The 23,053-nt window shown below is 40.4% G+C and overlaps 2 protein-coding genes across 3 annotated transcripts in view; one reads left to right on the plus strand and one right to left on the minus strand.

The window, feature by feature from the left end:
• The window catches only part of AURKA (aurora kinase A), a 35,070-nt gene extending 28,141 nt beyond the window's left edge, over positions 1-6,929 (minus strand). The window contains exons 1-3 of the mRNA XM_012645853.1: positions 6,863-6,929; positions 3,103-3,149; positions 919-1,195 (exon numbers count right to left, since the gene is read on the minus strand). Of these exons, the coding sequence (XP_012501307.1) occupies positions 919-1,195; positions 3,103-3,144 (319 nt within the window). The 5' untranslated portion in view covers positions 3,145-3,149; positions 6,863-6,929. The remainder of the gene's footprint in view (positions 1-918; positions 1,196-3,102; positions 3,150-6,862) is intronic.
• A 135-nt stretch (positions 6,930-7,064) lies between these two features.
• CSTF1 (cleavage stimulation factor, 3' pre-RNA, subunit 1, 50kDa) lies at positions 7,065-17,635 on the plus strand. Of its 2 annotated transcripts, none has more exons than XM_012645855.1 (6): positions 7,065-7,239; positions 9,960-10,157; positions 11,810-12,087; positions 12,244-12,441; positions 13,552-13,942; positions 16,836-17,635. In XM_012645855.1, the coding sequence occupies exons 2-6, from the start codon at positions 9,989-9,991 to the stop codon at positions 17,093-17,095; spliced, it is 1,296 nt and encodes a 431-aa protein (XP_012501309.1). In that variant the 5' UTR covers positions 7,065-7,239; positions 9,960-9,988; the 3' UTR covers positions 17,096-17,635. The 2 variants fall into 2 exon arrangements, with proteins under 2 accessions (XP_012501309.1, XP_012501308.1); XM_012645854.1 differs by having other exon boundaries at positions 7,218-7,414.
• The last annotated feature ends 5,418 nt before the right edge of the window (positions 17,636-23,053 follow it).

Consider the following 23,053-nt stretch of genomic DNA (forward strand, 5'->3'; position numbering starts at 1 on the left):
CTGGTTTTCTTCCCTCACTGTTCACTATCTCAGTTAATATCAATATAACCACCATCCCTAACTCCTCTTTACGCACAGGATAATCTATTGTCCAGTTCTACTGAGTCTACATCTTAAGTGAGCTCTCACATTTGTATGCACCTCTCCATCCTAGCTCTGTCTTTGGATAAACTGACTGCTTCCGAGTCTTGGCATTCTTACCGAGTTAATAACTCAGTTATTAACCTTCATAAAGTGGTTACGAGGACTGAATGACACAACGTGGATGAAGGAAGCCCTGATCTCAGAGCCCGCTGTGTGTAAGCATTTAACATCCTCCCTGTTCCGCCCAGGTCAGGTCATTGTCATCTTTGACCTCAACTTCCTGCTTATCTGGTACTCCTGGATTGGCACTGCTACTCTCCAATTCAATCGATATATACAAAGTAAGCTTTCTAAAAGGCAAAGCGTCTCCTCTGTGCAAAAAACCTGCAGCAGCTTCCCAATGCTGCAGAAATGAAGCCTCATTCCTTAACACAGCCAGCTGTGCCCACGGTGACCTCGCCTCCGCCTACCTCAGTTCAACCACTTCTCAGGATTTCCCCCCACGCGCCAAAACTTCAGAAGTTTTGTTCCTCGATGTACCTGCTACACGGGCCCTACACCCAGACCCTCTAATAAGCAATCAGAAGGACATGGGATCAATACTGTGTTCTCCCCGGTTGCCCAACTCTTCCAAGAAGGTGGGGATCAGGTTTGTATCTTTAGCACAGGCCTGGCCCACGGTAGACATTGATACTTCAACCTGACATCTCATTTCCTCCCCATCCTCAATAGACATAAAAGCTAGGGCTCCAAACAACGAATGCAAGTCTATATTTTTAGCAACAACTACACAAAACAACTATCTAATGAGTCTCAAAAAAGCTAGTTTACCAGGTGCTGATGGCTGGGGCTGCTTGTTCTTTTGCATGTCATTCAGTGGCCTGGAGACAGGATGAGGTACGCTGTTTGCCTGCAATTGCTTCTGTGTCTGATTTTGAACCGGTTTGTGACTGGAGACAAGCTTTTGTGCTTGTGAAGGAAAGCGCTGGGAGGAATTTGAGGGACACAGGACACGCTGAGCCTGGCCACTACTTGCAGATAACAGATTCTGACAGGGAAATTGCGGATTCACTGGAACACGTTTTGGACCACCACCAAGTGGAATTGTGGCCTAGGTTGGAAAGGAAAATAAACTTTATCGTCTTCACGAAAGAAAATGACTATCTTAAGAATTACACAGTTAATTTTCTAGTATAACAAAATAATGAAATACATGGAGGGGGAAAGCTATTTTAATCAGCAATTCCAGAGGATGTAGCTAGTACATGGCTGAAAGGAATACCTGAATGATACCTCCACCCCCAACTCCTCACCCCAGTTGTTCTTCTCTTCTATCCTCCACCCCCTACTCCTAAGAGCTACGATGCAAAACTTTATACCAAAATCCCAGTTACTTTGAAATTTCTTTGATAATACATATGTTGAGAAAAAAGACTGAAAGAAATACATCAAAATATTCAACAGTAGTTATCTTCAAGTGAAGAAGTTTTAGAAACCAGGCTAAATTTTGGTATGTGCTAGATTTTCCACAATAAGCTTATTACTTTTACTATTACTAACCAATGTTTCATTTTCCAAGTAATTACAAAATGGACTTGAGCAAAAAAAACTTGGACAGAGAGGAAACAAATGTAGGCTTTTAAAGTTATTACTAAGATGTATTACTTACATGCCTGTAAGTCGTGTATTATAAGCTTAAATATTAACTCTAAGAGCCTGAGCTAATCAAACTAAAATGGAGTGGGGGTGAGGGTTCCTTCAGCTTCCGCAGCCCATCATGAGGGGCAAGTGTTGGAAACTGAAGCCTGGAGGACCATCACCAGCTCGTTGGCGTAAGTGCCTTACGAAAAGAGGAAGGAAGACTTCCAAATACAGAGTCAATTACTTCTGTAATTAAATTAGCACAGCATCCGCAACACGGTAGAGTGAGGCAGCGACAAATAAATGAAACCATTTTAAATGTAGAACAATTTTTTAAAGGAACTTCATCACAGGAATTGAGAATCAAATAGTGACTCAAGGTATCCTTTTTTAAGTGGTCATTTTAAACTTCTAGGCAATAAAAAAAGTATCCACTTATTTGAAGAGGGAGACTTCTAAAAACAAACTCAAACCAAGTTAATATATATATATTCTTATGCTGATTTCCTACAAGGGAAAAAAACCTGGGAGTTACTTCCATTAACGAATCTTTAGAGCATTCCCAGTGCTCCACAAATATTAAATGCTGAGAGCCAGGGAACCATTCCTGGATTTCAATCTGTCCTCATCTGAATTAAGCACCCCTCCTCAGGACTACTCAGGTCCTAAACATATGAGTATCCCAAATCAAAAAATCCAAAATCTGAAACTTTTTGAGCTATGACACTCGCCACTTAAAATACTCACTGGAGCATTTTGGATTTTGGCTTTTCAGATTTGGGATGCTCAACCAGTAAGTATAATGCAAATATTCCAAAATCCAAAAACACTCTGGTTCCAAGCATTTCTGAGAATGGATACTCAACCTGTATTATAAGGCATGGTATTGGTTCACACGTCTCTCCAAAGGGCTCTAAGTTCTTCCAAGTCAGGGACCAGGTGTTTTCACCATCGTAATCCCTGCGTCTGACACAGAACCTGGCTCTAAGTAGGTTCTCAAGAAACGTTCACTGAAATGCCACTTGACATTCATCCTTCTGGATTTATCACTCCCTGAATTATGACCAAAAAAGCTATGCCAAAAAAGTTAATTTCTGAAACGAGAAAGTACAGACAAGTTTGGGCTCATGTTGGGTACACTATTACTATTATCCTACATACAGTGGAGGAATATAGATATTGAAATAGCTAACTATAAGACGAAGCAGAACAAAAAAGTTACAGTGCAGAATCAGCAAAATTTTACTGAATGCCAAGAAAAGTGACTAATTCATAAACAGAAGTGTAGTAGGGAATCTAAAGATACAATCCAAAGTAAAGTGGGCAGAATTCCAATCTCCATGAGAGTTTTGTAAGATTACAGATTATTCAATTTACCTTAACAGGTCCTGAAATGCAGTTTTCTTTAGCTTTGTCCATGATGCCTGAAAAGGAAAAAGAACCTTTAATTTAAAAACCACCTACTTCAAAATGATGTTGTTATGACAATTATGGCTCCCTGATGAAAAGGCCTCCACCAACACAGGATTTCACACTTTTTGTCCAAATGAAGGTGATGCGGGTGGAGCGCTTTCCCATCTGATCAGGACGAACAGGTGTGGGCTGTTCCTACAGGCTGACCCCTCCACCCTCCAAACACTCAGACTTCACTCTTCAATGGACTCATCTTGCTGCTCCACCCACTCTTCTCTAATGGGTCACTCCCATCCGTGTGCAGCTGCTAGAACACATATCTGCTACCTTAAAAATTCCTCTATGTAATTGCCACAAGCCATGACCCCATCTCTCACCTCCCCTTCCAACAGCAAAACCAAGAACTGTCTACACTCATCATCCCTACTGCTCCCCCCTCCCTTGAGCCCATTCCCACTGGGCTTTTCTCCCCCCACCACTGCAGCAGACTCAGATGCCTACTGTGTCAAATCCAAAGCTCAATTCCACCTTCACCTTACTTGCATTCTCATCAGAATTTGACAAGGCTGATCACCACTTCTTATAGCTCTTTCTTCACTTAGCTTCCAGGTGTATCTCCCACCTCACTAGCTGTCCTGTCTTACCCTGCTTTGCTGGATTCACTTCATTTTTTCCCAATCTGCGTGTCTGGGGTGACGCAAGAATGAGTCTTGGACCCTCTGCCTCTCCATCTACACCATTTGCTGGGACCCACATCATCCAGTGCCTTGGCTCTAAATGTCTTTTATCAGTATAACTCAAAATGCATCCTCTGCCCTAACCTCTCTTCTGACTACCAGACTCGGATATCCAAGTATTTGCTCAGGATCTCCCAGAAATGTCTGCCAGGCACCTCAATCCTAACACATCCAAAGCAGAACCTCTTCTCTCCTCTGCACTTTCCTCTCCTTGCTCATAGCATGCCCTGAGCTCAGGCCTAGAACTGCTCTATCTATACTCACTCCCCAGGTGAGTTCATCCAGTCTCTTGGCTTTCAATACCATCCACTGGTATTTCAATACCATCCACTGGCTGATGACTCCCAAATATCCATCTCCAGCCCAGACCTCTCCCCTGAACTCCAGACTTAAATTTCCTACCTTCTACACAACACTGCCACTGGTTATCTGAGAGGCATCTCAATTTTAACATGTCCCAAACTGAAGTCCTGATCACTCCCCATTCCCACTTCCCCAAATCTATTCTCACAGACGTCCCCATCTCAGTTGATGGTAAACCCATCCTGCCAGTTGCTCAGACATAATCCTTTACACAGTTCTCTCTCTCAAACTCCACATCTAATCCATCAGCATATTTTGTAGGTTCTACCTTCAAAATCACTGCTTTCCACCTCTACCACCATCACCTGGTCAAACCACTATTCTCTACTGGATTGTTTCCAACAGGCTCCCAGTGGTCTCCCCACTTCCGCCCTTGCCCCAGGATGGTCCACTCTCAGCACTGCAGCCAGTGATCTCATTAACAAGTGTTGGTCCTTAGTTCGGAAGGCCCCATGACTCCCCAGCTGAAGCAAAAAAATTCAAACTCCTACCTGCACAGACAGGTCTATGAAATCTCATAGAATGTGGACCTGACCAACTCTGATTGCATCTCCTCTTCTCAACCACTGCACACCAGCCACACAGGCTCCTTTCCCTCCTCAAACAAGTCCCCTGCCAAAGGTACCCTGCACTTTCTGCTCTCTCTACCTAGTAGGCCCCTCCCCCAGGTGCGTAGCTCAGTCCTTCATTTCACTGAGGTCTCCCATCAAATGCCCCCCTCCAGAACCCTCTCTCCCTTATTATTCGCCATAGTCCTTAATATCTCACACGAACATCATGTGCATCTGTTTACTGCCTATCTCCCCAGAGTCAGATATCCAGCCACCTGCTCAGACTAGAAATAAGCTCTGTGAAAGGACTTAGTCCCATTTTGTTCATTGTTGCCACCCTAAAACCTAGTATATAACATGCCTAGCACATAACATGCACACCAGTAGTTTAGGAATGAATCAATCCACTGCAAAAGGAAATCAATAACAAAAACAGTTCATAACATTTAGTAAGCCCATACTGTGAGTCAGGCACAGGAACCTGTCCAGTAGGTAGACCACCAAGAAAGCAGAAACCTTTCTTACTCAGGTGCTTTCTGAATTCTAGAATCCAAAAGAAAGAACTCCCCAGGCCCATGTTTTCGCATCCATTTTACAAATAAGCAAAAACTCCACAGTGAAGAGATGAAGACAGGACTGGGACTAAAGAGACTGGACCCCTTATAAAAAACAGTGGGGTAGTAAAAAGGAAAAGGAAATGCACGTTTGTATTAGCCAAATGTTAATTTCACACATGCTTTAATACTTTCTTCACTTTCCCTAACAGTTACAAGGAGCAGACTAACGAGATCACATAGGCCTAACAACATTTATTCACCATTCTTCTGACAGAAGCCCCAGTTTACTTTTTTTACTAGGTAAATTGAATAATAAGCAGAATGGAATAAGATTCTGATCCAGAATTCTGGAGAGAGCCCCAGAAGACTGCAGGAAGACTGCTCTTTGGACAATTATGATTTGCAACCAGATTCAGGAACCAGATGACCTTCATGGGATCCATTCAGTTCAAGCCAAAGATCCTACTATTTTTAATAGAAAAGCTGTTAGGTTAGTAACACAGAAGGAGGTTTATACATTTTTTTTTCTCTCAGATCCTTTTCCTCGTGAATATCTGCAGAGATGAAGGGGAGGAATGAGGAAGTATGTTGCTGAAAAACGTTTAACTCAAGGAACAAAGGAGGTTAAGGAAAAGGGAGAGATGTTAACAATCTAGAACAGTTAGTAATTAATCTAGAACAGTCTAGCAGCTACTTCTACCTCACCAGGATGTTTGTTAGAAATGCAGACCCAGGCCCAGATCTAACAAAACAGATTCTGCACGTCAGCATCCCCAGGTGATTGGTATGTACTGGTCTGCATCATTAGCTCTCAATGAAGTACAAGGATCACCTGAAGAGCTTGTTAATTAGACGCCTGGGTCCTATCTCGAAGCAATTCTGATTTACTAGGCCCTAGATAGGGCTAAATTTTTAGCAAGGTCTTCAAGTAATGCTGACATAACCGCTCCAAGGTCCACGGTTTGAGAAGCCCGGATAGGCCTCTGCGAAGAGGTTCTCGTTCGTTAATTCACCCGCTCATCCAGCCAAGATAAGAGCCTTCCCAGGAAGCCACACTACTGTTTTATTTCCTTCATAACACCCATCACAATTGCAGGTTATCCTGTTAGCTCGTTGTCTGTCTCCCCACCCCCACTGCAATGTAAACTCCAAGAAAGCAAAGACAACCTACATTTTCTTACCCTGGTGATCACCGAATACAAATTCCAATCAGAAAGCACACCCACGCCCCGAGCGCCAACGACACTCAACAATCCCCTTCCACCTCTAGCTATATTAACAAGTGGCATCTTCTAGGGCGCCTCGGCACCCAGGAGCAATTGGAAAGGTGCTGGGAGGGCAAAGGAGAACGCCATGGGCCGGGGCCCAGGGACGCAGGGACCGGAGGAGGACTTGTCGCTCCGCTCCTTACCTCTACCGGCCCGCAGCCCTACCACCGGCTCAAAGGCCACCGGAGCCGGCCGCCCCTCCTCTGCCACACAGAGGTATCCCCTTCAGCCTACCAGTTGACTCCTACCTCCGACCCACGGCCCCAAGTCCTCCGAGAGCTCAGCCGTTAGGATTCAAAGGTTCTTCTTTTTAAATAGGAGTTAAACCCTCTAACCAGAGAGCTGATTGGCCTGAGCTAGAGAGAGGCTGCCTTGTGATTGGTTGCCAAAGAACCCTGCGACTGAGTCCCGTTCCGAGGTGCAGACGGAGCGCAGGCGCACTCGCTCCCTAAGACCCCGGAAGTGGTGGAGTCAACGGCCCGACCGACCCGTGACAGTTTTAGAGCCCGCGGTGCTCTCCGGGATCGGGCATTTGTCCATGAGACAAGACAACAGCTCCCTGACGTCAGGGTTGTCGCATAGGAGATAAAGTCGGAGGAAGTAAACGAACCTTTTGAACGTGCCAGTAAGTAAGATGGCGAGAAGGGCAAGAGAGATTGGGACCTATCGATAGCGCAGCGCTCGGCGTGGCGCCCTGTGCGTGTGCGCAGTGAACTTGCGCTCGGAGCGGTCGATTGGGCAGAATTCGCGCCTCCATTTTTCTGGGACAGAGCGGGAGGCCGAGGGAGTCGGACTAGCTGGTAAGAGGGTCCGGGGGTACGAGGAGAGTGGCTGGTGCAGTCGGCGGGGGCCTTTAGAAGACCACAGGCAGGACTGGGGCGAAGCGGGAAGAGTGGAGAGTTAGCAGGGTGGCATACGTCCAGAGTTCGTGTTTCTCTAGTTGCCAGGCTTGGCCTGCACACCCCTTCCATTTCCTCAAAGGGCCTCCCTCCCACTCCCACCCAATCCTTAGTTCACTTCTGCATCGGGATGGTCGCGGCGCTTCTAGTGACGGGGAGTCTGTGTTCTGGCCCTGGTCCCCCTTCCAACTCCGAGTGGTCCTGGGTCGGGTTCTTGTCCTCGTGCTTTGGTGCCCTGGCCTGCAAATTGGGGGTGATAATTAGGCTTTTGCTAGCTTGGCGAGTGAACGTTCTATGGGAGTTGAAGTGGGGGCTGGACCACGTTTTGAAAAATCTCTTTGTACACACCATGATGCGCCGGCAAGAGTGAAGAGACCGGATGGAATAGTGGCAAGGAGAGTGAAAAATAGTTGCCCTCCATCCTTCTAGGTTCCTTGTCATGGAATTGTTACGAATTCAATTGACATAAGACAGATTAACTGTTAAAATAAATTACTGGAGGTTAAACAAAATGGTGCATGTAAAACATTGATCACAGTGCCTGGCGTACAGAAATTATTCAAGTCACGTTAGCCGATATTTACAGTAGAATGTCTCAACTTTTCTTCTCTGCCAAACTACCCGTCGGCGATTTTTATTCTTTATTGCTAACCCAGAATCTTTCATTTCTTATGTCTATTAAACATTGTCTGTAGGGAAAAAACAAACTTAATTATGTATGAGAGTCCCACAAAATCTGAATCTCTTAAGAAGTGTCAGGATTGAAGCTTATACAGCACCCTGAGCTACTGACAGGAATAGTGGGTTGGCGTTTCTGAGGCAGTGTGGACACTAGTTTTGGGAGGGTAAGGGAGGAAACGTATGGTGAATAAAGGTGGTTTTGTTATGCAGATAGAAATTCTCTCAGGTAATGAAAGTTGTCTCAGAGCAGCCCTCAGAAGAAAAGGTGGTCATTTGTATGGGTGCTGTCAACCTCCAGTCCCCTCTCCTGTGATTCGAATTAATCTTCCGTGGTTAATAAGGATTCAGTTTGTGACAATTGAAGTTTTTTTGGAGGGTTCATCTTCAGGCAGGTAAGAGGAGCTCAGAGAAAGCCTCTGCCTGCATTCTGTTCCCCAAATGCCCTCAGTTCAAAGTTATCAACATACCAAAAAATCATATTTTGGGATGGCATTCCTGAATTCCATCAGTGGTTAAGTTCTGGGCTCTGGAGTGGGCAGTTCTGGCAGCCACTTTAAACCAGATGAGTTACTCAGCCACAGTTTTCCTTGAGTAGGTGTCCTAACCTCTTCAAGCCTGCTTCATCTTTATTGTGTCCCAGTGTTTTCTACACAAGTGTAGGTTTACGTACATTTGCTTGTACATGTACTTGAATACACGGAATGATTTTATTCAATGAGCTAATGCTTATAAGGTGCTTAGCATGGTATCTGGCTTGTAGGACGTGTTTAATAAGTGTTAGCTATTATAATTACCACCTATCAGTATCACACAGTGTGTAAGAACTCAGGCTCTGAGTTCACTTTTATTCTTTATTGCTGTCTCTGGACACCTGCAGCCTTTCAATATCTGTCCAAACATACATATAGACATTGATTTTTGATAATCAAATTATCCATTCACATCCACCAGTTGGAGTTCTTTTTTGCATAAACCAGATACTATCATCTGTAGTTTTCTGTTTCACTTTCTAAGACTGAAGGAGAACTTAGACACTTGTAAATCAGTGAGTACACAGTCCTTCCAGATTTTTACATTTTTTTCCCATTTTTGTTACTGTTTTGGCCTTATCTTATTTGGCAATGTTTTATTAAGTAGTTCACCTTTGAATCTTTCCAATGCATTCAACTTAGTTTAGTGTTCACAGTACAATAGCTTTTTTTGCCCTCCTACTTTGATTTACTGTCTAAATTATGTAATTACAATAACAAGCTCAGTTGCCTTAAAACAGGTTTTAAGAATGAACCTAACAGACGTTAGTAAACATACAACTCATTAGTAAACATACAACTACTGGAAACAGTAGTCTGGACATTGACAGAATAGCAGCTGTCTTGCATATTGGAAACACCAGTCACTGTTTAATAGAAGAAATGGAAGGGTCTGGGATAGCAATAAAGAATAAAAATTACAGGTGGGTAGCTGGCAGAGAAGAAAAGTTGATGAGGGATTCTGCTGTAAATATTGGCTAGCATGACTTGAATAATTTCTGTGTGCCAGGCACTGTGCTCAATGCTTTATATGCACCGTCTTGTTTAACTTCTGGTGACTTAACAGCTAAAGAACGTGAGCTCAGAGAAATGAGGTCACTGACCAAAGATAATACAACTTGTAGAGATGGGATTTAAACCGTGCAAGATTAAGTGTGACCAAAGAGTCCTGTGTTGCTTCTGTGATTTACTAGTGCCTCCGTCCTTTACCATCCATCTGTTTTCCCTTCTTGCAGCTGGCAGGGAAATTGTCATCTTCTCGAAGATGTACAGAACCAAAGTGGGCTTGAAGGACCGCCAGCAGCTCTACAAGCTGATCATTAGCCAGCTGCTCTATGATGGCTACATCAGCATTGCTAATGGCCTCATCAATGAAATCAAGCCTCAGTCTGTTTGTGCACCCTCGGAGCAGCTCCTGCATCTCATCAAACTAGGTAGCTTGTGGGTGGTAATTCATAGGTCCCATTGTGAGGTTTTAGATTTTTTCACACAGCAGAATTTTTCAGGATTACTTTTATCTAGTTTTAGTGCCTAGTGTATACCAGTTATAGTGCTTGGATATCGAAGGGGTAAGTGAAGTCCAGATTATGTAGACCTTAAGCTGGTTCTAGCCTCAGGGTCATTATATGCATTATCTGGATCACTCGGTCATTGTATCACTGACTTCCTTCAAATTTTAGCTCAAATGCCATCTGAGTCTTCCTCACCCTTTCTAAAATAATCCCACGTTTCTTCCCCACACTTCCGCCATTACTCTAACACAGTGATTCCATTTCCTTGGTAACAGAATCCCTCTGAAATTTCTTTTATGGTTTGGGTTGTTCCCCACACAATCTTTACCTCCCCAAAAAAGACTGCAAGCTCAGTAAGGATCAGATGGACCTTGTCTTGTTGAACAGTAAGTATATCCCAGTGTCTACCTGGCTGATAATAGAAAGCACTCAGTAACATGCCGAGTTGCCAAAAACATTTATACCCTTGGCTTGGCAATGCCAATTGTGAGAATTTATCCTGAAATAGAATGGATAAACTGAAATGCCCAAAATATGGGATTAGCTATAGATTTTTAAATATCCATAAGATTGAATAGTATAATGATACAGATGAGTATTTAATAGCCTGGACAGATTTTTATTCTTTATGATTAAATGAACAAGTAAGTCACAACATGTTACACAGTGTGGGTCTGTTTTTGTTTTGAAAAATTAAACAACTGTTTGCATAGGACAAGGTATGAAGAATTCATACCCAAGTTAACAGTAATTATTGATGGTTGGTAAAATTTGAGATTGTTTTTATTTTCTTGTTCATCTGTATTTCTGATTTTTCCTGTACTAGTCAACATATTGTCTGTATGATGTTTGAAGTTATTTTTAAATTTAAAATGCAAATTCTTATAACATCTATTGGATGTTGGGCAGGGGGGAGGGGGGAGGAGGGAGGAGGGGACGGGTATTTGCATACACAAAGAGTGCAATGCGCACCACCTGAAGAATGGACACATTTGAAACTCGGACTTAGGGGGGGAGGAGGGGCAAGGGCAACATACGTAACCTAAACATCTGTACCCCCATAATATGCTGAAATAAAAAAAATTCTTGATAAACTTTAGTTTATTTAAATGTCAACATTCTTTCAAAAACATTTTGCTAAATTTAATGTTAACAACATAGCTGACTTAATGAGCTTCAAAGCTGGTACTAACAGATCTCAGCCCTAAAAATATTAAAATTTGGAATGGGAAAAAAATGGATAATTTAACTAGAGAACTGTTCTGGTTTCTTTTGTTTGTTTTTGTTTTTTTTGCATTTCTATAGTTGTAGTTAAAGTAATAAACCTTGGAGGCGGGAACCTGGGGAAATGACTTTGTTGAAACCTAACCTTCCACCAACCCATGTTGCCTCACAACATTGTGAGCCTTGAATAGCACAGATGGTATAAGTAATTTTGTAAAGCATTAGGTGTCATGCAACTCTTACAAATAGTAAGTTGACATTGATGAACATCTTTCTAGTTGAGATCCAGAACTTTGTCTTGGCCTTTTATAAAAACATTTTTTTATGCCCTTAATTTTGATTTCTTTCAGGAATGGAAAATGATGACACTGCAGTTCAGTATGCAATCGGTCGTTCGGACACGGTTGCCCCAGGCACAGGGATTGACCTGGAATTTGATGCAGATGTCCAGACTATGTCCCCAGAGGCTTCCGAGTATGAAACATGCTATGTCACATCCCATAAAGGACCATGCCGTGTAGCTACCTATAGTAGAGATGGGCAGTTAATAGCTACTGGGTCTGCTGATGCTTCCATAAAGATACTTGACACAGAGAGGATGTTGGCCAAAAGTGCCATGCCAATAGAGGTAAAAAATCCCAGTAACATACTTACTGTTTGCCTTTTGTTAATTTTTGGGAGAACAAGAGTATGTTTAAATAAGCTTTAGTTTGCCTTAGTTGTGGATTGTGTACTTGAATTCAGACAGGTTCTGTACCTTGAGTGTCTCTTCTTGTTGGTCTAGGTCATGATGAATGAGACTGCACAACAGAATATGGAAAACCACCCAGTGATTCGAACTCTTTATGACCACGTGGATGAAGTTACATGTCTCGCTTTCCACCCAACAGAACAGATCCTGGCTTCTGGCTCAAGGGATTATACTCTTAAATTATTCGATTATTCCAAACCATCTGCAAAAAGAGCTTTCAAATACATTCAGGTTAGGAATCTTTGGAACAAAGCTTTCTATTTTTTCTTAAGTACAGTGAGCTATTGTACTACTATACTCTTTTTAAAAGTAGTGTCAGTGATCATCTTATAACAAGAATACAGCTGATGGGTGCAAAAATATAGTTAGAATGAATAATATTTGATAGCACAACAAAGTGACTATAATCAACAATAAGTTAGGGTATACTTTAAAATAAAAGAGTGAAATCGAAATGTTCCTAACACAAAGAAATGTTAAATGCTTGAGGTTATGGATCTCTCAATTACCCTGATTTGATTAATTCACAGTGTATACCTGTGTCAAAACATCACATGTACCATATAAAGATACACAACTATTGCGCACCCTTAATAATTAAAAATTAAAAAAGAAAAGAGTACAGCAACTAGGATGCATACTGGATGGCACATGGGTTGGATTTTGTTGGCACATAGTTTACATGCTGCCACCTGCCTGCTTCCTTTGGCTAGTCAAGACTGCTTCTGGTCACAGTTCATGCCACAAGGGTTTGGAATCCATATTGCTCTTTAAAGGTTGCAGATCTCTAGTAAAAACAAAACACAACCAACTTCACTAATTATCACTTATAGAAATCAGAAAAGCTTTCAATTAAAACTATCAAGTGTTTACTGGAAAAGTGACATTTGACACCCTATTTTGAATATGCATTGCAGAACTATTAATGTTTCAGTAGTGGCTTCCAACTTTCAGTAATTAAACCTAATTGTTTACTCAATGTTTGCAGCCCCGGAGCAAATTAAAGAAGCTACTCTTATGTACAAGTTGTGTTTATCTTCATTCAGTAACTGCATGAATGTGTCATAGGTTGATAACATTCCATTCTGAGTTCACTTGTAAATATTGTAGCTCACTTCTCTAGTTTTTGGAATATCTAACCAGTAAATATATAGTTTTGGAAATCTCTGTTCAAAAGGTATTTTCATATATTTCAGAATGTACTTTTATTCCTTCTGATAACTGTGTAATATCTGACAGTTGCTTTATGGGTTCTTTGCATCAGCCAGATATTTTCTGCATTTCTTCTGAAATTAATTGTTCACCAGTTTGTCGCTTATGTTAATGCCTCTGTCCTAACAGGAAGCGGAGATGTTACGCTCCATCTCTTTTCATCCTTCCGGAGACTTTATACTTGTTGGAACTCAGCATCCTACTCTTCGTCTTTATGATATCAACACCTTTCAGTGTTTTGTCTCTTGCAATCCTCAAGATCAACACACTGATGCTATATGTTCCGTTAATTACAACCCCAGTGCCAATATGTATGTAACTGGTAGCAAGGATGGCTGCATCAAATTATGGGATGGTGTTTCAAATCGATGCATCACAACTTTTGAGAAGGCACATGATGGTGCTGAAGTTTGTTCTGCCATTTTTTCCAAAAATTCTAAATACATTCTCTCAAGTGGAAAAGACTCTGTAGCTAAACTTTGGGAAATATCTACAGGACGAACACTGGTCAGATACACAGGTATGTAAGAAATTGATATTACTTAACATTTCTATAGCATTTTACAGTTTCCAGAACTCTCTTTTAGATCCTCGAGATGGAGCAATACAGTAAATCTATGCATTGAGCAACGAAGGTGTTATCCCTCTTTTCAATAAGAGGAAACCAAGGAATAAAGGTTAAATAATTTAACCAAGGCTGCAATGAATAGGAGGTGGAGCTGGAACTAGAACCATGGTTTCTTAACTTTATTCTTCTCAATACATCATACCTTAGACAATGTCTGGATTTCATGCAAGTAGCATTTGAGAACCTGGTGGTTCAATTGTAGACCGATGGCCTGCCCTCTTCCCACAGGAACGTGAGAGCAATCCAGAGAAAAGCCTCAGTCAGTAGTTCTCAGTATTATATGCATTGGGGAAAGAAGGGCTGATAAAAACCTCTTTTTATAATGAGATCTGTTTAAATTTATCCTGTCACTAGTAGGGTTCAAGTGTGATTATTTGATAGCGTTGTTAAAATACTGTGAATTATTCTTCTGTTCCTTGTAGCAGCGAAGACTGTTGTTGGGGAGAAAACCTCCAGGAAACTCCCATTGGTTTCCTATTGTGAGATATGTTTGTGTCATGTACTAAAGTCGCTATGACCATAACTCAGAAAATTCACAAGAAACCACTACTGTAAGGGACTCTGCTATGTTAATAAGTTAGCATCTTAAAGAAGAAAATTGAAGAGTTGGTGACATTTGAACCACTAGGGTGCAGCATAACCTGCCTTAGGTTTGTCTCATTGTAACCAAAGTTTGCTTCCCTGCCAGCTTTCTGGCTTCTGGTGTATATAGTACAGTCATTTTTATTATAATTCTTGGTGACTTCATTGAAACACTTTCGTATGAAGTTATTTTGAAAAATATTTCTTGTTAAAAAGCTGTGTGCTTATTGCAAAAAGAAGATACAGAAGTGATCAGAGTAAGCATGTGAAAGTGTCCTCCCCCTTCAGAAGTAATAATCACTATTTTAAGGAGTGTGCTGTATCTGGACAGGTACCAGACTTCTGACAAAAGCTTATTATATTTATTTGTTTTATGAATGTTTTGGAATGTTTTATAGTGGTATGAGATTGATTGGCTTGTTTTAGTGGAGAATTGTAATTTGGTTTTTTGAAATTAGGATTATACTGAATTTATGTGCAAATTATCTTTTTCCTTTTTTCTAATTCACAGGTCAAGACCCTGTCATGTTAGCACTTTATGATTTCTATTTCCAGTTTTAATATTTAGTTAGAATTCAAAAGGTTCTTGAAATAATGAAAGAAATCATTAAAACATTAGAAATTTTGATGATAAAAATTAAAGTGCTATAAATAATTAAAATATTGGACTGAAGGAAAAATAGTCATCGCATATATACATGTGTTAGATGTTGGGTTACTATTCTTAATCATTAAAGAGACCTTATAAAGATGAGCCCAAATTTCACAGAAAAAGAGCCAAAGGACATGGAGCCATTTTATAAAAGAAGAATGGTCAGTAAATATAAGAAAAGATGGCCAACCTCTCTATAAACCTAAGAAATGAAAATGGGATTATCTTTTTTTTGTTCATCAGATTTCAGAAGTTTAAAAGATTGATATATCTAATATTGAGAAGGATTTGAAGAAATCAACATTTTATTGGTAGGAGGGTCAATTGGTAAAATATTTCTGAAGAGTAGTTTCATATCATATCAAAATTTTAAATGTGTATTTTTTGATCTACTCTTAGAAATTCAACCTAAAAAGATAATTGGACAAGCATACACATGCACACATAAAAGGATGTCTGTCCCAACATTATTTGGAGTAGTTGAGAGTTAGAAACAACATAAATGTTTCCCAAGAAGTATTGAGTAAGTCTGTTATGCGTCCGTTGACAGCAGGCAGCCTTGAAGAATAAGCACTCATGGTGACGTTTGTTGAGCACTTGAACAGCACATCTTGTGCATTACCTTGTTTTAATCTTCACAGCAACCTCATAGGTTAGGTGCTGTAATTATCCCCATTGAACAGATGAGAAAATTAAGTCCTAGGGGTGTTACATTGCCCAAGGTCACATCACTACTAGGTCTGACCACATACTTTTGTGGTTTTATCCAATAGTCTGTATTCTCTCTTTATAAATCTGCAGTACATACTCCTAAATGAAAGCAGCATATGCGTATGCTCTGACTTAAAGAATTTATAAATGAATGTACAACAGATATTTAGAAAGGATAGTCACCAAAATATTGACAGTGGAACCTCTGGGTGGTGCAATTATCAGGCAGTTTTTCCTTTCTTTTTTATGTGATACTTTAAATATAAAATATGTATTTTATTCATAGTCATAACAGGATAAGGCTTCCTTTTGGGAAGCAGGTGTCTCCACACTTTGTCCCAGTAATTCCATTTCGAGGCATTTAATCCTAAGGAAAGAAAACTTTCTGTACAAAGGATGTTTATCACAACATTACTTATAATGATACAAACTAAATATCTAGCAGTAACAAAATTGTTAAGTAAGTAGTAATGCTTATAAACGTGAGATACATTGCATCTAGTAAAAACTATGGAAAAATGTACGCAACATAAAGTTGGTTAAAACTATAAGAGAAAAAATGTGTATAATGTGGCACCAGTTTTGTATGTCTTTTTAAAATGTGTTTATACCCAGACACACACAACAAAACAAGAAGAATAGCCCTAAGGGGGGGCCCAAAAGGGAATTTTTTTTTTATGCTTCTTTAGAGTTTTCCAAAATCGTACAGGGTATATCACTTCATCAGTTTTTAAATGCTGCTTTTACATTGAATGCCAGAACATTCTGAGGGTCTGAGATGTGAACTTAAAAAGCTGTCCCGCAGTCCACAGCCCCTTAACCTTCTGGTCTCTGTGGCAGGCGCGGGACTGAGTGGCCGGCAGGTGCACCGGACACAGGCCGTGTTTAACCACACTGAGGACTATGTGTTGCTGCCTGACGAAAGGACGATCAGTCTCTGCTGCTGGGACTCGAGGACGGCCGAGCGGAGAAACCTGCTCTCCTTGGGGCACAACAACATTGTGCGCTGCATAGTGCACTCGCCCACCAACCCCGGCTTCATGACGTGCAGTGACGACTTCAGGGCGAGGTTCTGGTACCGGAGATCCACCACCGACTGAGCCGCCTCCGTGATCATTCTTTCCTCGAGGACTCTGCCCTCCTTCCCCTGTGTCCTGTCACCAGCTTTCATCATAAGTCAGTGTACCATCTTTGGCAGTCGCGCTGCCTCTGTCTACATCCTTCTTGGATTTGTACAAAAGAATCTTTTTTTACCTTGATGTAGAATCATGGTGGAGAAAGTTGGAAACACAGATCTGTGCAGTTGTTTTACATTCACTGATTATTACAGTGTGATTTTCATCGGTTTTGTAAATACAGGACTTGCCGTTTCTTTTGAATCTCTTGATTGTTTGAAGAAGGATAGATTATTAAAGTGCTTTCGGCATGAGGAGTTTTCATTTGGTTCTTTTGTCAACTTTTCCTGCCTGTTCTGTTACACCCTCTTGGTATACTTCCTTTCCAGATATATTAACAGATGAGCAGGCATGCAGCTCGGAGGATCTAGAATTTTGTGCCATATCGAAACCATTTTAGAGAATCTCTTCATTCTGTCCTAAAATGATGTCATTCTGATAATAAAGCTCAGATCTGCAACTTTAGTGTTATATATTTTTCATGTTAATAAAATTAATAGCCAGTTCGTCCTGAAGATTTATAGGAGCTGAATCTTTCCCCGCACCTCCCACATTGCGTTTTCAGTACCTGCAATGCTTATCTTTAGTAAATGTATTTCTGATGAGATTATTTAGATTTGATGGGAGAAAACTGAAAATGTATCCGAGCTAATCAGGCCAGCCCGCTGTTGCTCTTAGGTGTTGCTTCTCTTCACAAATGATTAATATTGATTGACTTTGTCCTTACACGATTTTAAATCTTTTCACTTCTCTTCAGCATGAACAATAACTTCTCATGGTAGATGCACATGGTAAATGCATGCTCAGAAGATTTATGCAGTTAACCATCTGATACAAGTTTTCTTTTTCTTGAAACTTCTTAGAAGATGGCAGTATTTCTCTAGATTGAGCTCTAGCTAGGTTAGAGTACCCCGAACTCCCCTTAAACAAACTTTGCTTTGTATTTATCCCCAGTATGTACCTCATGATCTGGGTAGGAGTACCTAGAAATACAGTCTGGAGTCATTTGATTAAAATAGTAAATAGATGAAAGTAAAAGTAATTGGTTTATATTATACAAACTTCTTAAAGTTATTGTATAAAAATTCTGTTTTAGTCATCATTCTTGAGGATCATTTTAACCCCTTGGTCTGTAAAGCCATTGTAAACATTCTCAACATGTTAAATCACAGGGCTTTAGTTCAGATTTCCAAAGAACTATACTTTTTTGCTCCATAGTGACTATAAATTTACAGTTTTATTTTACGTCCTGATTCTCCAATATTTGAACTTGGCCATCTGTACATGCTACTTTTGTAAGATTAAAGGAAACCTACTGAATAGGAACAAGGATAACCAATTCTACCCAAAAAATTACCAACCCAAACTCCCCACTTCTTTTTTTGACTTTGCTTTTGCTTTCAACCTATGAAACTATAAAGCAGAGAGTTAACATTTCTGTATTCTGCTTTGGCTCGTATTCTTAAATAATCACACTACACTCCTAAGTTCCCACTGGAGCTTTTCAATTATTCATAAATTAATAATGCCTACTTTTTACAGTTTAGAATAGTCTCAGCAATGGATCTGTAATTTCTGGACTTGTATTTACAAGATCAAGATCCTTCTGTGTGTTTCCAAAATAGTGGTTTTTTTCTCTTAAAAGTCACAATGTTTTGAGCTGGTATAAATGCCAGGAATATTTTATGGACTTGGTATCCACACCTCATTAATTGTACCACACAACACCCTGGCATTCAAATGATGCAAAATATCTGGTCAGGATAAGAACTTATACCTTCTATTTTTTTTTTTTTTTTAAAGATGTGATTTCTGAAATAAACTTTGTAATTAATGATAATTTTAAGTGATTATACCTTCTTTTTTTTTTTTTTTTTAAAGATGTGATTTCTGAAATAAACTTTGTATATAATGATAATTTAAAGTGAGGTTTTGGGTTTTTGTTTTTTTTTTTTAGAGCTTGCTTTGAACATTTCCCATATTTGAACATCAGTTAAGTAGCAATTATGACTTTGGTACTTTTCACAGTGTTTCTTTAGTCTTTGTTTTAAGGAGTCAGTTTTTGTAGCTGAATCACCTTTAGCTCTGTATCTTTGTTCTACTCTCTATGAATTTAAAGAACTTGAGTTTAATTACGTTTCTTTGGATTATTCAGAGAAAGCTATTTTTTGCCTTAAACTTTGGTTTTCCTTAGGAAGGGCAACGTAGGGGAGTCCAGTCTCAACTCTGTTACTGACTTGGTAAGTAGTAAGGCATTTTTCTTCTGGGCTGCAGATTCCTTTTCTGTGATTAGAGGGCTTAATCCCAGAACTTTGAGAAGCCAAGGCGGGAGGATCACTTGAGGCCAGGAGTTTGAGACCAGCCTGAGGAATATAGTGAGACACCCATTTCTACAAAAAAAATTTGAAAATTAGCTGGGTATGGTGGCGTGTGCCTGTAGTCCTAGCTACAGCCCTAGCTACTTGGGAGGCTGAAGCAACAGGCTTGCTTGAGCCCAGGAGTTCGAGGTTGCAGTGAGCTATGATCGCACCACTGCACTCCCACTCCATCCTGGGTGACAGAGTGAGACCCATTTCTTAAAAAAAAATAAAATTAAGGGCTTAATCAAAATCATCTCCAACATACACTTCAACCAGTGAAGCTTTTTATTTTTTTAATGCATCATGATATAAACAGATTTAGGGTTGAGAGAAGGGCATTTGGGGAGACCCTTATGGCAAACCAGATACTCTGAGAGCCCTTTCAGTACAAACCTGGACAGCATTTTTCTTAAGTCTCTAAACAGATAGCTGGGCTAGTAAGAAAGGGAATTCCTGAGAGGCAAAAACAAGAAAGCACAAATCCAGAGGATTAAGAATGCTGGAGCTGACAGTTGCAGCAAGGAAATTTGTCATTTCCTCATAGCCGACTGATTTCTGAGAAGTCAAAGCTCCGAGTCTTCATGGGGTGGGAACTTTGATCAGGGCCCGGAAATCCTACAGCCCAAAAGATGTCCCCCCTCTGTAAAAGGATAAACTTGACAGAAACTTGTCTCGCAGAAAGATGGGGAAACCTGCATAGTTGGCACTGGCTCGGAGGTTGATAGATGTTGGCATAGGGTAGGGCCTTCTCTGAGAAGGCAATCCACAAGCCATTCTCAAAGCAGGTTTGGAGCAATTTACATTACCTATCCTGCTTGGAGAAAATCAAGTGGAGAACAGAAAGCAATCTCCAACTGATAGTGGCCACGAGTGCCAGCGCAAATTCTCTGTGGGAGAACACATCTTAACCCCAGTCTTCAAATACGCCCAGGAAAAGCTCTGAGAATTGTGAATTCACAATCAAATACACGAGGAAGCGAGGCACCATGGTGAGCATCAGCAAAAACAAAAAACACAGACTCAGACTTGCAAGGACTGGAATTATCAGATGCAGAATGTGTAAGTAAACAGGATATATTTAAAGAACTAAAACAGGGTAACTAAAATGGGACCAAGGATTAAAAGACTTTCACAAGTGACTGAGTAGATATAAATAAAAGAATAAAACTTGTGAAAACTATTCTACTTAAGCATTTCTATAGCTTTCGTCGTCAGTGCTTTGGACTTTCCTGGAGCTTTTACTCTGCCTTCCGGCTCCCTCAGTGGATGTTTCACCCCTTTGTGAAGCCTCTTCCCTGGCATTATTTTCTGCCTGGGATTTTCTTGTTCTGCCAACATTCAGCCTTTTCCTCCAGCTTTGTGTCCCCTCTCTGCAACCACATCCTTTCCTCTCCATCATTTTTTTCAATTATTGCTCTGATTTCTTTTCCCTTTCAACTTGGGAATCAAAATTCAGGCTGTAAAACTGAGTTACCATTAAAAATTATAGTGGCTGCGGAACCCCAGCCCTCCCTGCATTATCCATACACTAGGATATTTAGTGAATTTGTTGGCAATTTATGTAATTCTACTTTGACCCAAAGAGCTATTTTTTGAGATTAAAATCTGCCAGATAAACCCAGGTGATTTTAAAGCAGTGCGATCTGAAATTTCCTGCCACGCCTTTAACATTTTGGACATTCTAAGCCTGGTGTTGAGCTGTCTGTCATAATTCAGGTATTAGGTGCCCAGTGTTTGAATGCTACCAGTCAGGGAGCTTGATAAGCAGAAGTCCACATGGAAACAGTATGACAGCAAACAAAAAACAAAAGCAATTTGCCTTCCTACATTTATTAGGTGCTATAGAAATTAATTGATCACACTCAATAGTTTTGGAAAAGAAAATTTAGGCCAAAATACTGTTCTCAGCACATCTGCCAAGAGCATTAAGATTACCAACTGGAGTCTCCCAAACTTGTTTCTCTTAAACTCTAACTATTTCAACCTTCGGACAACCGGATATTACGAAAGCACCCAATTTCCTAGAATAAAATACTCTTGCAATGTTTACGCATATGAGACTCACTTGCCTCAAGATATGAATGGGTTGCAGAAAAATGTTTCACTTTTCATTCATAAAAATTGTAGAGGGCTCAAATTCCAGACTGAGAAATCAAGCCCCTTATTCACAAAACGCTATACTATGTATCACTGTAGGAGCTAATCTACCTAATTTCAGGACCAAGCCTACTACTTTTGTATCTCATTTTTGTTGTCTGGTCTAGGTTGTTATCCCTTGGGGAAAAAAAGTCATGCAAATCACAGCATCCTAATCTGTATCATGAACTTCAGGGCCAGCCCCTTAGTATGGGAAGAATCAGCGCCAGGAGTTTGCCAAGGTGATGGGAACTGTCCAAACATGAGTTGGTGTGAAGTCTTTCTTTTCCAAGAGACTTGGGTTCAAATTCTGCCTGTGTTACTTCACTGTGTAACCCTGAGAAAGTTTGTCCATCTTTCCTTTCTTTTTACTTTTTATTATAGACAATTTCAAATGTGTACAAAGGTCAACAATACAATAGGAACTGACTGCCGGGGGCTGGGGGAAGGGGGAATGAGGAGTGCCTGCTTATGGGGATGGGGTTTCACTTTGGGGCAATGAAAAGGTTTCGAAGCTAGACAGTGATGTGCAACTCTGAAAATACTCAAAACCACAGAATTGTAACACTTTTTAAAAGGGTAAATTTTATGGTACCTGAATTATATCTTTATAAAGCTGTTTTTTTTAAAAAAAAAAAAACTCTTTTAAAATCTCTGCATGCAATGAATGTCAATGTATCACGCAGATTCCCCAGTGTTCATCTCATGGCCGATCTTGTTTTACCTATACCTCCATCCACTGTCCCTTTCTTGAATTATTTTGAAGCAAATCTCATATATTTTATCTATAAACATTTCAGTATATATCTCTGAAAGCTAGGGACTTTTTAAAACAATCACCATCATTACACTTACAAACTTTAACATCAATTACTTAAGATCGTCCCATATCTAGTCAGTGTTCAAATTTCCTTAAACGATTTGTTTGTTCTGAATTAGGATCCAAATAGGCTTATACATTGTGATTTGATGTGTTTTGTAAGTCTCTTCACCTTTGTTTTTTGTTGTTGTTGTTTGTGTGGTTTTTTGTTTTGTTTGCTTTGTGACAGGGTCTTGCTCTGTTGCCCAGGGGAGAATACAGTAACAACATCATAGCTCGCAGCAACCTCAAACTCCTGGGCTCAAGCAATCGTCCTGCCTCAGTCTCCCAAGCAGCTGGGACTACAGACATGCACCACCATGCCCCGCTAATTTTTCTATATTTTGTAGAGATGAGGTCTCGATATGTTGCTCTTAGTGGTCTCCAACTCCTGGCCTCAAGCAATCCTCCTGCCTCAGCCTCCCAAAGTGCTATGATTACAGGCATAAGCCACCACACCCTGCCCCTCTTCATCTTCAGATTCTACCTCTTTCTTCCTCTTTGAAGCTTATTTGTTAAAGAAACCAG

Source organism: Propithecus coquereli, unplaced genomic scaffold, assembly GCF_000956105.1.
Source record: "Propithecus coquereli isolate 6110/MARCELLA unplaced genomic scaffold, Pcoq_1.0 Scaffold237, whole genome shotgun sequence".
Classification (NCBI taxonomy): domain Eukaryota; kingdom Metazoa; phylum Chordata; class Mammalia; order Primates; family Indriidae; genus Propithecus; species Propithecus coquereli.